The following is a 13,867-nucleotide window of genomic DNA, read 5'->3' on the forward strand; positions in this document are numbered from 1 at the left end:
GCACAGGGAAGCTGAGTTTTGGGTCAGTGGATCCCCCATAAAATCTGACCCTGGAGCAGCTGTGAGGAGGGAACAGGAAGCCCTCTGGAAGGGAGTGTTTAAGGGCAGGGTTTAACCATCTCCTTTTATCTTTTCAGAGCCAGGTGGCCATGGTGACCTGCTGGTAGGGGAAGCCCACTGGGACAGCTCGCCTGGGAAGCACCCCAAAGATGAGGCTCAACCAGAGATTGGAGCCCCTAAAGCCAGTTCGGATGCTAAAGGGGAAACTGACCCTGACCACTCGCCCCTGATGCAAGCCCTGGCTGGGCTGGGCTGTAAGGCTGACCCTGGCCACGCCGCTGTGCCCACTGTGGAGCCAGCCCCCGTGCCCCATGTGGGCACAGCCACCTGTGAGCGGGTCGCGTCAGGAGGGGACTCGGTGGACACGGGGCTGGTGGAGCTGAGGGCTGATGCCCTGGCCCAGGACCAGCTCAGGAAAGGGAAAACACCTTTGCTGGGGAGGAAAACAGATGAAGCCACAGAGGAGACCCAAGCATCCTACCAGCTTGAGCCTGAGCAGCATGACAGGAGTGTGAGCCCCTTTGTGGCAGGGGGCTGCCAGCTACAGAGCTCTCCCCTGGCAGTCTCACAACGCCTTCCCCATCCTGGTGAGCTGGGGGGGGACCCAGCTCTGGAGACCACAGGGCAGGTCCTGAAACCTGGGGCTGATTTTACAGAGGTGAGAGAGAGTGTGGAGGCCAAGCCAGCTTCACCCAGGAGGGGCAGCAGGATCCCAGCCAGCAAGCTGACACCGAAGAGACACAGAGAGTCCCCCAAGAAACCAGCTGAGGATGCAGAGAGGTGTCCCACAGAGCCGCCACTGCCTCGAGGCTCCTCCCAACTGGGTCCCACGTGCTGGGACAGCTCCGGTCTCAACTCTCTCAGTGGCAGCTCAGCACTGCAAAATTTGCCTGTTCTCCCCAAGGGCTCTTATCAGTTTGACCCCAATAACTTTGACTCCATGGATCCATTCAAGCCCACCAAGACGCTTGCCAGCACCGACGCTGACTCTTGCTCCACTGCAGATAACAGCCTCAATGAAATCCTCGAATCTCAGACACTGGAGATGCAGGACGATGCCCTGAAAGGCAAAGACTCCCCCAAGAAGCCCAAGTCACGCCTGATAACGTGAGTGCCAGTGTGTGCTGAGCCGGGGCTGCAGCCCCCTCTGTTTTCCCCGCGGGCAGGCAGAGCCGCGCTGGCGGTGGTGATGGAGGTGGTGATGGAGGTGATGGTGGTGGCAGTGGTGCTCCTGCTCTGGTGCCTCCTGCGTGAGCCCAAAATCCCGCCGTGCACCTCAGGTTCTGCTGCTGCCTCAGTTTTACCCGCCTGTTGTCCCAGTGGAGGGGCAGCTCCCCTCTGCCTGTCAGTACCACTGATGGGAGGAGAGGGATGGGTGTTCTGGAGCGGTGCCGGTGTCCTGAGTCCCAAGCAGAGCAGGGAAGGCTGGATTGGGACCTGCTTGTAGGATCACCACTTTGGAAACCCCTTGGGGGTGCAGCTGGTGGGTCGAGGTGGAGATTTGTGGTGTCAGAGGAAACCCGTAGTGGAGGCTGGAGCCGATGTGTTTGCTGGACTCGTGCAGGGATGTGCAGGAGCTGGTGGATGCAGGTGTGGTTGGTCAAATGTAGCTGAGACATTTTGCGAGCTGACATTGAATTTCTGTTTTATATCAGAGAAGGAGAACAGGTTGGACAGGTAGACTCTCACTCTGCCATTGGATTCTCCAGTGAGAAAATTAAATAGTGGGTTTTTACAGAGAGAAAGATAAAAACTCACAGGCAAAAATCAGGCTATGCTGGATGTTTTTGTCCAGGAAATACTTTACAGAGAGTAGATACAAATTTTTTAAGAGCTGGTGTTGCCATGTGTGGCTGTGGGTGAGCAGAACCAACAGGGAGGGGAAGCAGCAGGGAATTCTCTGCTCGCTCTCTGTCACCTTGGAGCAGCACAGGCAGGCAGCAGGATGTTGCTCTGGCAGTGAGGTTTGTGTTTAGATCTCACCCTGCTGCTGTGGATAGCAAATGCAGGATCCGAGCATCCCGTGTGTGTGTGCCTTCCCAAAGACCGAGCTAGGCAGCTCACTATGCTTCTCCAGAGCAGAGTTAACATCCAGGTCTTTTCACATGCTCTTCTTCTCTCCATCTGTCTGTCTCTCTCCCTGTCCGTGCTTTGGTGCATCAGGACTACTGAGCAAGTGAAATTTCTCTGTTTTCTGTTGTAAGTACTCTCTCCTGTATTCCTTTTCTTTTCCTTTGCTGTTTTTGTCCTCTCTCTGGGTGTGTGCTGCCCCACTCGTCTCCATGGCATGCCAGCTCCTTCTGCCCTTTGACTTGTGCTCTCTGCTGTCTGGTTTGTGCCCCCGCACCCCTCGGCGGGGTCCCCAGGGTGGCCTGGCCTGGTGAATGCCTGGGAGTGAGGGAGGAGAGGAGAGCTGAGTTGAGCTGAGCTGCACCAGAGGCACACGCCCGTGCTTGTCCTCGCAGCATGCCGCCTTGCAGCGTCTTCTGATGGTGGACAAGTGCTCAAAACCTTCAGCTAATGGAGGGGAGGAGGTTTTTGTTGCCTTGGTGCTGGGGGGGAGCTCAAACCAGCTGCCAGGTGATGTGATAACCCTGGCACAGGAGAGGGTGCAGAAAAGAGGAGGGAGAGGATGTGGTGAGTTTGACTGCTCGTGGCAGGGCATGAGGGAGAAAACCAGTCCAGAGCGATTCTTCAGTGTGACCGAGGTGTGCATGGCAGCGTGCAAAGAAGCCTCCGTGTGCCGTGCCACGTCGCTCGTTGTGTTCTGCCGCGCATGTGTGCAATGGGGTGGGGAGGCTGGAGAGTGGCAGTGGGTGGGGGCAGTTCCATAAACCTGGGAGCAGCTCGCTGCAGTCCTGCTCGAGCCTTTGCTGTGTCCCTGCGGCGGGGAGTGCCGTGTCTGAAGGCTGGCATCCCTCCCGAGGTCCCCGCAGCGGCTGTCACACGAGCTGTTCCAGCTCAGCAGGTGTCTCCTGGGGGTCAGACATGGCCCCGAGCCTGGGAGATCCCTGAGTGTGGAGTGTGAGGGGTTGAGATGCAGGAGAAAAGCTCATGCTCTCCCACCCACATTCCCACTGGGACGGTGCCTCCGCTGCCTTGCGCTGTGCTGGTGCCCGGTGTGTCGGGATGCAGCCGTGCCTGCAGCCCTGCGCAGATGGCCTCCGAGATGGGTGTCTTCAGGAATGTGGGATGAAGTTCCAGGGACAGCTTCCTCACTGGAGGGCAAGGGGACCACCTGCAAGACCTACTTGGGCTAAACTTCCCACCCGAGGGGCCCCTCTCCGTGGGGCAGCATTTGCGTCAGGCGGAGCGTTTGTTCGAGGCACAGCACTCGCCCTGGTGCTCTCCCACTCTGCCCTGGCCGCGCGGGTCTGACTCACGTGGGAGATGTGGATGCTGTGGAGAAGTCCCAGACAAATCTGCAGCTGCAGGGACAGGGCATGAGACAGCCTGGACATGGTTCTTCCTGCAGAAAGTCGACATGCACTGAAGCCTCGGGTGCCTGGACACGCAGGGCGAGGGCGCAGCGAGGGAGATCCTTCTTTGCCAGCTCCTTGGCGGTTGCCTCTCTCGCCATCAGCCTCTTGGGGTCCTTGCTCCACTCCTTACCTTCCTCAGGAATAAACACCTCACAGACAAACCCAACTGATGTGTAGTCGTGTCTTTTGTTTGCCTGTTCCTTCCGTTCCTTCCAGAACTTGCTCTGCCTCGGTGTTCACTGGTGAGTGGGGTGCTGGCCTGCGGTGGGTGCAACGCTAGAGCTGGGACTGCCTCCCCCTGCTTGGGCTGTCTCGCACGCGCCCCTGCATCCCCCACAGCACCCCTGAACCCCCCTCAGCTGCTGCTTCTCTCTCCTGCAGGAGCGGCTGCAAGGTGAAGCAGCACGAGGCGCAGCCCCTGGTCCTGGACATCAGCACTCAGGTACGTGGGATCTCATCCCCAGAGGTGCGGGCTGGGCACAGGGATGCTGGGATGGTGCTGGGGAGAGCTGGGCTGCCTGAGCTTCACGCTGGCATCTTCCCTGCGGGCAGTTCCTGCTGGGAAGGGAGGGAGGGGGGCTGGTGGGGAGCAGCTTGCCAATGGATTTTAAGCTTTCCATACTTTCCATGAAGTATCCAGCAGCTCACCTGGTGGCCTGATCCCTGCAGATTAACCCAGTCTTGCTTAACTGCATACTTTGGTCCTGCAGGATGAAGGAGTCTTGATCTCAGAAATCCCAGATATTACAAATCGGGATGGACGTGCCACTGATGAGGAGAAGCTGGCCTCCACCACCTCCACGCAGAAAGCAGCCGGGCTGGAGAAGAAGGCTGAGCCAGAAGATGACCTGGAGTACTTTGAGTGCTCGAATGTCCCCGTGTCCACGGTGAAGCACAAACCAGAGGCAGGTAAGGAACATCCTGGTTGCCTTCAGCTCTGGGAATGTGCCGTGACTGCACCCAGGGAGCCTCTGTAGCCTCTAGCAAGGAAATGGTGCTGTTGAGGCAGCGCAGGCTCATCAGAATTTATTTACACTGACAGGGCTAAAGGCTGCTGCAGGTTCTAATGGAACCTCCCATTGCTTTCCTGCACTGTTTCCAGTATGGAAAATGATGGTCCAGGCTGTGTTTATTTAGACTTTGAGTACAGAGCACTCTCCCCACAATGCTGTGGTGGGATGTGGGTCAGGCACGAGGTTCCCTCCCTGTGGTGCTCCCTGCCAGTGCCCCCTGACACCAGTGCTCCCTGCTGAGCTGAGCTGAGAGCTGAGCAGGACAATTGTCCATCGATGGGAGCATCCTGCCCTGGCTCCTGGGCTGCATGGTCCCTGCTTAGAGCCTGTGCCAGGAGCAGAGCTGCCAGGACTTGGTGTCCCAGCACAGGGGCTGTGGTTGATGGAGAGCTCAGTAACGCCACAGAGACCCCCATTATTGCTCCTGGTGGAATTCTGCTGTCAGTCTCCCACGTAATTAGCCTCTCTGACCAAGCCATTACAAAATAATTAAAAGCCAGGCAACGTGACATTTAATCAATAGCCAAGTCCTAGGTGCAAGCAGGAGAGATCACCACGGGGGGGTTGCAGCCCTCCCCTCTGCAGGGACCTATTAATCATTTCTCCCGATGGCTGTGCTGGGCTGCCAGCTCCGGGGAGAGGAGAATGGTCCTTTGTCCTCAGGGGAGGAAAATCTGACAGTCAGGGGAGAGGCTGGGAGGGTTTGTTTATTGCTGCTGGTCTCAGAGGGCCAGGCAGGTGCACGGGCTCGGTGGGAGCTGTGGGTGCAGCTGCTGGCACCGGGATAAATGCAGGGAAACAGTGGGAAGTCTGTGGTCACCAGCGTTACATTGCCTCCTTCCTTTCCAAGCTGAGCTCTCTAAATACACAGTTCTCTGCCTGGTTAACACATGAATCATGTCTGCAGTTGTGTGAGTGTGGTCCATAAATTACCCCTCATGCTGTGTGAGGCAGCGCCGTGCCCACAGGTCAGGGTGTCCCTCCTGCAAGGCAGGGTGTCCTGTGAGGCAGTGTCCCGCAGGTCAGGGTGTCCCACACCTTGCAGATGTGGGGAGATGTTTTTTATCTCCTCTCTGCTGTTAAGAACAGCGGGGGCCATGTGGCAGCTCCTTTGGAGGATGATGGGACTGGCTGGCATGGGCTGGTGCTTGTGCTACTTGGAGTGGTCTGAGCAGCTGGTCTACTCCAGCATCCTGTTGAAGTGCAGAACGTCCTGTGCATCTTCCTCCTCCTCAGCTGCTGTGGTCTCAGGCATGGGTGGCAGCCCTGGGGACATGGACGGGCACAGGCTGAACTGCCACCAGAGGGAAGTGTTGGCTTCCTCTCCAAGGAGTGCAGGAAGGCTGGCAGGGTGCATGTTGTGGCACCTGGGGACAGGGTTTAATGGTGACCTTAGCAGCGCTGGGGACCCAATGGTCTTAGAGGGCTTTTCCAACCAAAATGGTTCCATGCAAGGGCAAGAGCTGGGGGCAAAGATGCCTTTGGGAGGGGAAGCTCAGGGGATGGAGTGGCTCAGAGGTACCCTCCTACGTCTCAGAAAATCTGTGTGTGCTCAGGGTGCTGTTTCCAAGTCAATAAAAGGTTGTGTTTCATTGTCTTTAGGTTTTGAAAAGGAGATCTGCAAGCAGATGGAAAAGGATGGGCCTGGCATCTTCCCTGTGAGTGCCTCTCGCTTTTTCCTTTCTGAAATGAGTTTCTTTGGGAGGTAAAATTCTTGACAAGCCCACACAGGGACTTGATAAAAATAGCAGAGATTTCCCAGCAGGCCTGGAGGAGCCTGGCAGAGACAGATCCCTCCTGGGTGGGCACTGTGGTGTGGGAGGGAGGGAGGAAGGGAGGGATGCTGGAGACAGAGTAGGAGCAGTGCCGAGCCAGGGCTGCACTGGAAAGTGGCTGAAGGACAGGGAGAGGGCAGAGGACACCATGGGGAGGGGACAAGCTGCTGGACACTGGTTGTGTCTCACATGGAGTGACCAGGGCTGGCTCTGATGGCCTGTGGGTGCTGGTGCCTTCTGCAAGGGATCCTCAGCCGCTGCCCTCAGGAAGGGAGCTGACAGCAGAGATGGGGGGAGAGTAAAAAAGCCCTGGCTCTGCAGCCACACTGACCCTGACGCCCCAGCAGCAGCACCACTGTGCTGGGACACCCCTGACACGCCCCAAGACCTCTCTGCTGCGGGGGGCACCCTGTGCCAGCTTAGCAGCCCCTGGCCAAAGCTGCTTGAGTTGACAAGCAGATGACAGTGAGATTAGCGACATCAGCAACACCAACTTCTGTGAGACAGATTTAACTGTGCTGAGCCCCACAAGGACGTGAGGCAAAGTGAACCTTTTGTTTGGTGCCCAGGGAGCCTGGGTAGGCTCTGGTCCTGCAAGCAGGCTGGTGTCACCCCAAAGGCACCTGCAGGTGCTCAGGTGTGCACCTGCTTTTCGGAGATACTGTGGGAGGCTGCTGCCAAACCACACTGGGCTGAACCTCCCCAGTGTTGAGGTGTCCGGCCCCAAACCTGCCCCAGGGGCGGCTCCCACCGCCGGCCATGGCTGCAGTGGAGCTGAGAGAGCCGTGCAGGGCTCGGGGAGCTTGAACTGAGCAGCAACTGAAGCGCTGGGGAGGAGGGGAGGGGAGAAGTGCTCCAGTGCTCTGGTTTCCAAAACGTGAGGAGCAGGCTGCCTCCTTCCTCCGAGCACTTCTCTATTTATGGCCTGGCAGCCCGTTCCCAAGGAGATGCTGCACGGCTGTCACTCGGCTGGGTGATGAAAGGAGGAACAGGCGGTGGTGTCAGCCTGGCTTGGAGGAATGTTTCTGGAGGCCTATCAGGCTGCAGGACCCCCCAGAGGAAGGGATAGGGTCAAAATCCAGTCAGGAATCAGCACCTGGGCTGTGGGGCTGAGCCTTCCCCACAGTTTGGTTTCTGTGATAAAATAGGGGAGAACACTCTGAACAGGGGAGGTGGGTGAAAAGAAACCCCCCACAACATCCCAGCTGGGTAATTCCCCCAGGACAATCCTGGGCTGTGCTCCATGGACAAGTGCCCCAGCGTGAGCAGGAGCGAGAGTCCCCTGGCTGGCATCTGCCTCAGCGAGTCCGAGAAGGCGGCCGTGCTCACGCTCATCAGAGAGGAGGTAACGGCCGGTCCCTGTCCCCTGGGGCTGCCCCTCGATGGACCTCACCACGGGGGGATCAGGGGCCGCTCTGCTCTGCCTGGGAGGGGGGATCTGATCCCCTGCGTGGGTCAGAGAGGGGAAGCCCCTCAGAGCACATCCCAAGGGTCCCCTGTCTGCTGCAACCCAGATAATCACCAAGGAGATCGAGGCCAATGAGTGGAAGAAGAAATACGAGGAGAGCCGGCAGGAAGTGCTGGAGATGAGGTACGAGCTGTCCCTGGCACGGCTCTGCGCCGGCAGCGCCGGGCTCTGCGCGCCCCTGGCAGGAGGAGGCTGAGCGGGGTGGAAGGGGCTGACACAGGTCAGCCTCACCGGGGTGGGGTGTCTTGGGAGAGATGTTCTCTTAGTGCTGGTGCTGTGTCAAGCCTGCTCGTTCCTTTGCTGCAGAAATAAAGCCCCGTTAGCTGTGCCAGCCCCAGCGGCAGAGGGGGGTCTTGGCCTGAAGCAGCACTGATGGGTGCTGCAGCCCCAACATCTGCGTTGCAGCCCCAACATCTGGGCCCTGTGACTGTGCGGCTGCAGGGGTTTGATGGTGGGGCATGGGCCAGCAGGGCCTCCTGTGGGGCAGATTGTTGTCAGCACAGCTGGAGGTGCATGTCCCCAAAATCAGGGGCCTCTCACCTGTTTTTTTTCCCCTCTTCCTTCTAGGAAAATTGTGGCTGAGTATGAAAAGACCATTGCCCAGATGATAGGTAAGGTGCTGTCACCTGGCCAGGTGTGCGGGGCAGGGAGCTGGCTGCCACAGCCGTCCCCACTTGGTCACTGTGTCCTTGTTGTTTGTTCTCCATCCCAGAGGATGAGCAGAGGACAAACATGACATCTCAGAAGAACCTGCAGCAGCTTACGATGGAAAAGGACCAGGCTCTGGCAGACCTGAACTCGGTGGAGAGGTCCCTGTCAGATCTGTTCAGGAGATATGAAAACCTGAAGGGCGTCCTGGAAGGATTTAAGAAGGTCCTTACCTTGGTTTGCCCTTTCTCCCTGCAGCTCTGGTCCCTGGACACAGGGTTCCTGTGCAGCCACACTCCATGTTTCTGTGCTGCTGAGCTGGATAAGGGGCTCCAGCATAAAGCAGAAGTTGGTTTTATTTAAAGCATTTGTTTTTACACTCAGAACTGTATCTATCATCCCATCAGAGTAATGACTTTGTGCCCAGTCCCAATGCAGATGGATGTACTTTCTTTTGCAGAATGAAGAAGCTCTGAAGAAATGTGCTCAAGATTATCTAACCCGTGTCAAGCAGGAAGAGCAGCGGTATCAGGCCCTGAAAGTCCACGCAGAAGAAAAATTGGACAAGTAAGGTCATGCATGAGATTGCTGGGTGCTTCAAGACCTTGTAGGGAAGCAGCTCCATTTGCTTTCCAGAGGCTGGAAGGCAGGAGCTGAATGATGTGAAAAGCTGCATTTTACAACCTCGGGCTCAAGTGTCCCTAAGTGAGGCAGAGCAAATCCCTGAACGCATTCTCTGATCTCTACTTATTTATTTTTTAATGGAGAATCTGAGGTTCACGGTCTATTTATGGTCACTTACCAAGTTCCCATCTTTCAGAGGGCTCGTGTTTGTGGTACGTGAAGGGGCTGTGCAGCCCTGGGGCTCAGCTGATGAGCAGGAGCTCACCAGCACATGTAACCCCGAGTGAAGTGGGTGGTGAGGTGGTTTAGCTTGGTTCTGAAAGAGCAGAGTTTCGTACAGGGGCTTGGAGGAGCTGAATTAACCCAGTTTCATCCAGTTCCCATATGGGCAAACCGCCTCTGTTGTATCCAGGCAAGCGGAGCTGGGCTCTGCAGTTGCTGCGTGGCCTCAGGCCGTGCCATGGTGCTCCTGCCTGCACCCAGACCTGGCCACCGGCCCCCTCTGTCCATCCCCCACAGAGCCAACGAGGAGATCGCCCAGGTGCGCACGAAGGCCAAGGCGGAGAGCGCGGCGCTGCACGCTGGGCTGCGCAAGGAGCAGATGAAGGTGGAGTCCCTGGAGAGAACCCTGCAGCAGAAGGTAACACACCTGCCCCACGCCTCTCTGCCAGCCCTGCCAGCAGCTCCTGTTGCTGCCCTGAGCATCCTGCTGATGCCAGAGGTGTCCTCCAGATTTTTGGTCAGAAGGTGGTTTGTGGGTTTGTTTTTTGGGGTATTTTTTTGGTTTGCTTGGGGTTTTTTGTGTTTTATGGGGTTGGTTTGGATTTTTTTGGCAGAATGGGCATTGCAGGCTCTGCCTGCTTGCAGAGGTGTGGGCTGGGGCTGGGTTGCTGGAAATCTCTGCAGCTCTGGGGTCTGACTGGGATGAGGAGGGGTGAGCCCAGGGGCCCGCACAGTGCCTGGATGCACAGAGGAGCTGTTGCAAGGGCAGGTGTAGGAGCGGGCTGCCCCTTCCTACGCAGGCTTGATGGCAGATGGCCCCAGGTTTTATCCCCCACCTGTGCTACCATGGGAGTCCCCAAGGTCTGCTTTTCTTCCAGAACCAGGAGATTGAGGAGCTGACCAAGATCTGCGACGAGCTGATAGCGAAACTGGGAAAGTCAGACTGAGTCTCACCACCCCTCGCCAGCACTCTGCACTTGGCCGCTTTTCTCGTGACGTTGAGCACCTTGCCTTACCCCCGGGCTCCCCGCAGAAAAGCTGCGTGTCCAGCTGCCCCGCTTGGCTGCCGGACCTGTGGCTCCTGAGCAGAGCCGCTCTCCTCACTCTCCCTGTCTGCTTCCCACAGCTCCGGGGCTGGGATCCCTGCAGTCAGGCTGGGAATCCTGTGGTCAGCCTGGGCCTGTGTGTCCCTCCCAGGACCTGCCACACTGTCCGTCTGCACCAATGCCAGCTCTCAGGTGGGAGGTGACAGCCTGGGCTCTGTCCCCCTTGGTTGGGCTGGGTCTGTTTGTGTCCCCACTGTCACTTACTGTCCTCACGTGCTCAGCGGAACAGTTCCAGCCACGTGGTAGGTCCTGCCCTGGGATGTGGGTGATGCCAGGGGTGCTGCTGGCTGGCTCTTGCGCTGGGGAAGGAGACCTGGCACCTGGATGGCTGGTCTCTGGTTCGTGGGTGAAGTCCAGCACAGCATCTCCCTGTCCCTGGCTGTGCCAGCCTCAGAGGAAGGGAGCTGACATCTCTGCATTCGTGCACTTTATGAGCATTTATGGGCACTTGGGCTCTCTGCTCACTCCTTCCAGTCAGGCACGGTGCTGACACAAGGCACGACCTGTTTCCCCCAGGGCATTGAAACAGTCACATAACCTGTAGTAACTTCGGTCCTCTCAAGGGAGAGTCTGGGTGAAGGGAGGCAGGAGGTTGTGGCACCAAGAGGTGCTTGAGAAACAGGGGGATGTTGGTTCTGGAGAGCTGGGACTGCCCTTCCATCCTCCCCTTGGCCACCCTGCCTGCAGCCCTGGCCCCTCCAGTGCCTGGGGGACCTGGTGTTGAACACGTGCAAAGCCAAGGCCATTGCTGGTGACTCCCCGTGCCATGGCCAGATCAAGGCCCCATTTCAGAGGCTGCAGGAGAAAGGAAGTGAACCCTGAGCTGCCTCGTGGCTGCTGCAGTAGCTGCAGTGGTGGAGGATTCTCTGCCTTGAACAGATAGTCCTAAAGTGTGAATTAAGGGAAATATTTGCAGTTTGGACTGTTTCCTGCCCAGCCTGTCAAACACTTTCACAAACCTTTTTGCTGCTACTTTTTTGTAACAATTGAGCTCTTCTCCTTCTATTTTCTAATTCCCTGTGTTGAGCATGCAGAGCAAACACCTGTTTAAGCCAGAGCCATACACTTGATTATATTTTATTAGTTATATAATGTATAGAGAGAGTTTATTCTACACTTAAGCAAAGGTGTCAGCAGCCTGCCCCAGCACACAGCTTCCCAGCCCAAGCCCCCACTTATCCCAGTGACGGACTGGTCAGGGAAGCCAGTGGCTGACATCACTCAAAGCAGTGCACCTGTTGCTTGTGCTGGATATTCACCCTTTGCACAGTTGACAGAAAGGAAAAACCTTTTTTCCCCCTCTCTTTTCAACCCCTTTGATCTCCCCACCTGTCCGCCTCCTGGGCTGGTGAAAAAGCTTCAATCATATGATCAACAAGGACTGTTTCTGTTCCCCTTTGGGAGTCTGTGCAGGTAAAGCAAACCCCTGAGACGCAGAGATTTCTTGGGCAGTTGGCTTTTTCTCTTGAGGAACCAGAGTGCAGCATTGCACAACCTCTCAGAGCTGGTGAAAGGCTGGTTCAGGGCTGGATTTTGGTTTGGTCACTGGTGCACTGCACAAGGTGCCCGTGTGAGGCTGGTGGAGCCCCGGTGTGGGAGGCAGGTCCCAGATGGGACTGTGGCAGCTCTCAGCCTTCTGCCTTGCCCAGGGCCGTGATGCTCGTGTGCTGTCTTGGCTCAAGGTGTCAGTCTGAGGTCAGTCTCTCCCTGGGGTGTTGCTCTGGCCCTTGGAGCTGATGGGTAATTGCAGAAGTTTAGGTTTCACCACTCAGCACTTCCCCAGACCCCTGACCTGCGCACAGCACAGTCACTGCTGCAACTTTCCCCTCTGGGCTGTCTGCGAAGCATGGCTCCACTGTGATAACGCACGGGGCAGAGTCCTCCATCCCTCCTGTCCCTGCTCCCCAGTGTCACCCGGTCCTGCCGTGCTGCCTCCTCCAGCCGGTGCTGTCGCATTCCCGTGCCTGTCCGCATGCACCCCAGTCTGGGCAAAGAAGATTCCTACGGAATGATTTATTAACTATAATATGGTTATAGTTACATATATATAAATACATATGTAATGGGTATAGTTATATAAAGTAGAAGGTGTGTGTTTGCAAACAGGCAGGATGGTTGCACCTCGTGTGCCGCACTCTGACATGCCGAGGTGATGGTGTCCCTGTGACCAGCACAGGGAAAGGCAGGTCCCTGTGCACGGTGTCACAGCCTGGGTGTGTTTGTTGTCTGTTCCTTGCAGTAGACTTTAAATGCCCCTTTCTGGCAGCATTGGGTGCTGCCCGTGCTGCTGTTGCTGTTTGCAGTGTGTGTTTGCCAGCAGATCTGTCTGTAACCAAGTGCCAACCAGTAACCCCCAACTACTGATCTCTTCCCCCATCCCTCTAGTGTGACCTCCTCCAGGCAGGAACTTCCTCTGCATTGACTCCCACCCCTCTGCTTCCAGCCATGTGTGTAACTGCCATCGCCATCGGTTTTATATGTATGATAATTTCCCTTTTATATGTCAGGTAAATATTTGTAAGAGTTATACTCACACAAATGAGATTATTATAATGATTACTAATATATTTTTTCCATGTTTCATTGCCTGAGTAAAAACTGTGTTTATCACTCTTGAAAGCTTTCTTGGTGTTTGTGAGGTTGGTGAAGAGTTTTTGGAGGAGTTGGCTTTACCTTCCAGAATGGGCTGTGGTCTGCCTTGTCTTTATTAATGTGGTTTACATGGCAGTTGGTTTCAAATAAGCACAGTTATCATCTGTTCCTGAAATCTGCATTCCTGCGCTCTGAAATTCAGACCTGGGATGACTTTTCTGGCCCCCTGACTCCCACCATTCCCACCACACTGTGATGGTGCTGAGCTGTGGTGGTGAACTCAGACAGCAGGAAGAGCTGAGGCAGCAGCAGGATGTCAGGCAGGAGAATCCTTGGCCTAATCCCTGCGCTGACAAGCCTCCGTGGCCTTGGGTAAATCCTTCTGGAAGGATGGAGCCCTGGGGGCTGGGGAGTGCAGGAATTGTTCCACTGGGCTCTCAGCCCTGTAGGGGTTTTCAGTTCTCTTGCACTTCTCTTTTGGTGGGTTGGAAACTCTCGAGGGGTTTTCCCCAACTTGGCTGCTACTCATAACAAGAAAGGGGTTGTTCTCTGGACGGAGCAGGTGGGCTTGATCACGATCTTTGAAAGCCACCACAGGGTTCTGTGTCCAGGGGTGGTTTCCAAAGCAGGCACCAGCAGGATATGGGGCAGAGCCCAGCCCCATCCAGTGGCACCAGTGTGGCTCTGCCCCACTCCCATTCCCCAGCCCGGCCCATGTCCTTGGGGAGCTGTGTCCTGCCCCCCCGGCTAAGATGGCATTATCCAGGGGCTGCAGTGAGGTGTTATCCCAGCCCCCGATACAATCACTCAAGCAGATTAGCTGTAAGACCTTAAGACAAAACAGCAGCTACGCACCCCACACTGCACACTGCTGAGA

At 56.4% G+C, this 13,867-nt stretch overlaps 1 protein-coding gene across 6 annotated transcripts in view; it reads left to right on the forward strand.

Annotated features, from left to right (window-relative positions):
• The window catches only part of TACC1 (transforming acidic coiled-coil containing protein 1), a 29,219-nt gene extending 16,202 nt beyond the window's left edge, over positions 1 to 13,017 (forward strand). For 4 of the 6 annotated variants that reach the window (XM_048287466.1, XM_048287465.1, XM_048287467.1 and 1 more), the window contains 12 exons: positions 138 to 1,167; positions 2,224 to 2,259; positions 3,924 to 3,984; positions 4,253 to 4,451; positions 6,158 to 6,213; positions 7,553 to 7,675; positions 7,845 to 7,921; positions 8,366 to 8,409; positions 8,511 to 8,671; positions 8,907 to 9,013; positions 9,590 to 9,710; positions 10,171 to 13,017. In XM_048287466.1, the coding sequence (XP_048143423.1) occupies positions 290 to 1,167; positions 2,224 to 2,259; positions 3,924 to 3,984; positions 4,253 to 4,451; positions 6,158 to 6,213; positions 7,553 to 7,675; positions 7,845 to 7,921; positions 8,366 to 8,409; positions 8,511 to 8,671; positions 8,907 to 9,013; positions 9,590 to 9,710; positions 10,171 to 10,239 (1,932 nt within the window). In that variant the 5' untranslated portion in view covers positions 138 to 289 and the 3' untranslated portion in view covers positions 10,240 to 13,017. The remainder of the gene's footprint in view (positions 1 to 137; positions 1,168 to 2,223; positions 2,260 to 3,923; positions 3,985 to 4,252; positions 4,452 to 6,157; positions 6,214 to 7,552; positions 7,676 to 7,844; positions 7,922 to 8,365; positions 8,410 to 8,510; positions 8,672 to 8,906; positions 9,014 to 9,589; positions 9,711 to 10,170) is intronic. The other 2 variants (XM_048287463.1, XM_048287468.1) reach the window with 2 other exon arrangements.
• Positions 13,018 to 13,867: the final 850 nt, after the last annotated feature.

Source organism: Corvus hawaiiensis, chromosome 27, assembly GCF_020740725.1.
Source record: "Corvus hawaiiensis isolate bCorHaw1 chromosome 27, bCorHaw1.pri.cur, whole genome shotgun sequence".
Classification (NCBI taxonomy): domain Eukaryota; kingdom Metazoa; phylum Chordata; class Aves; order Passeriformes; family Corvidae; genus Corvus; species Corvus hawaiiensis.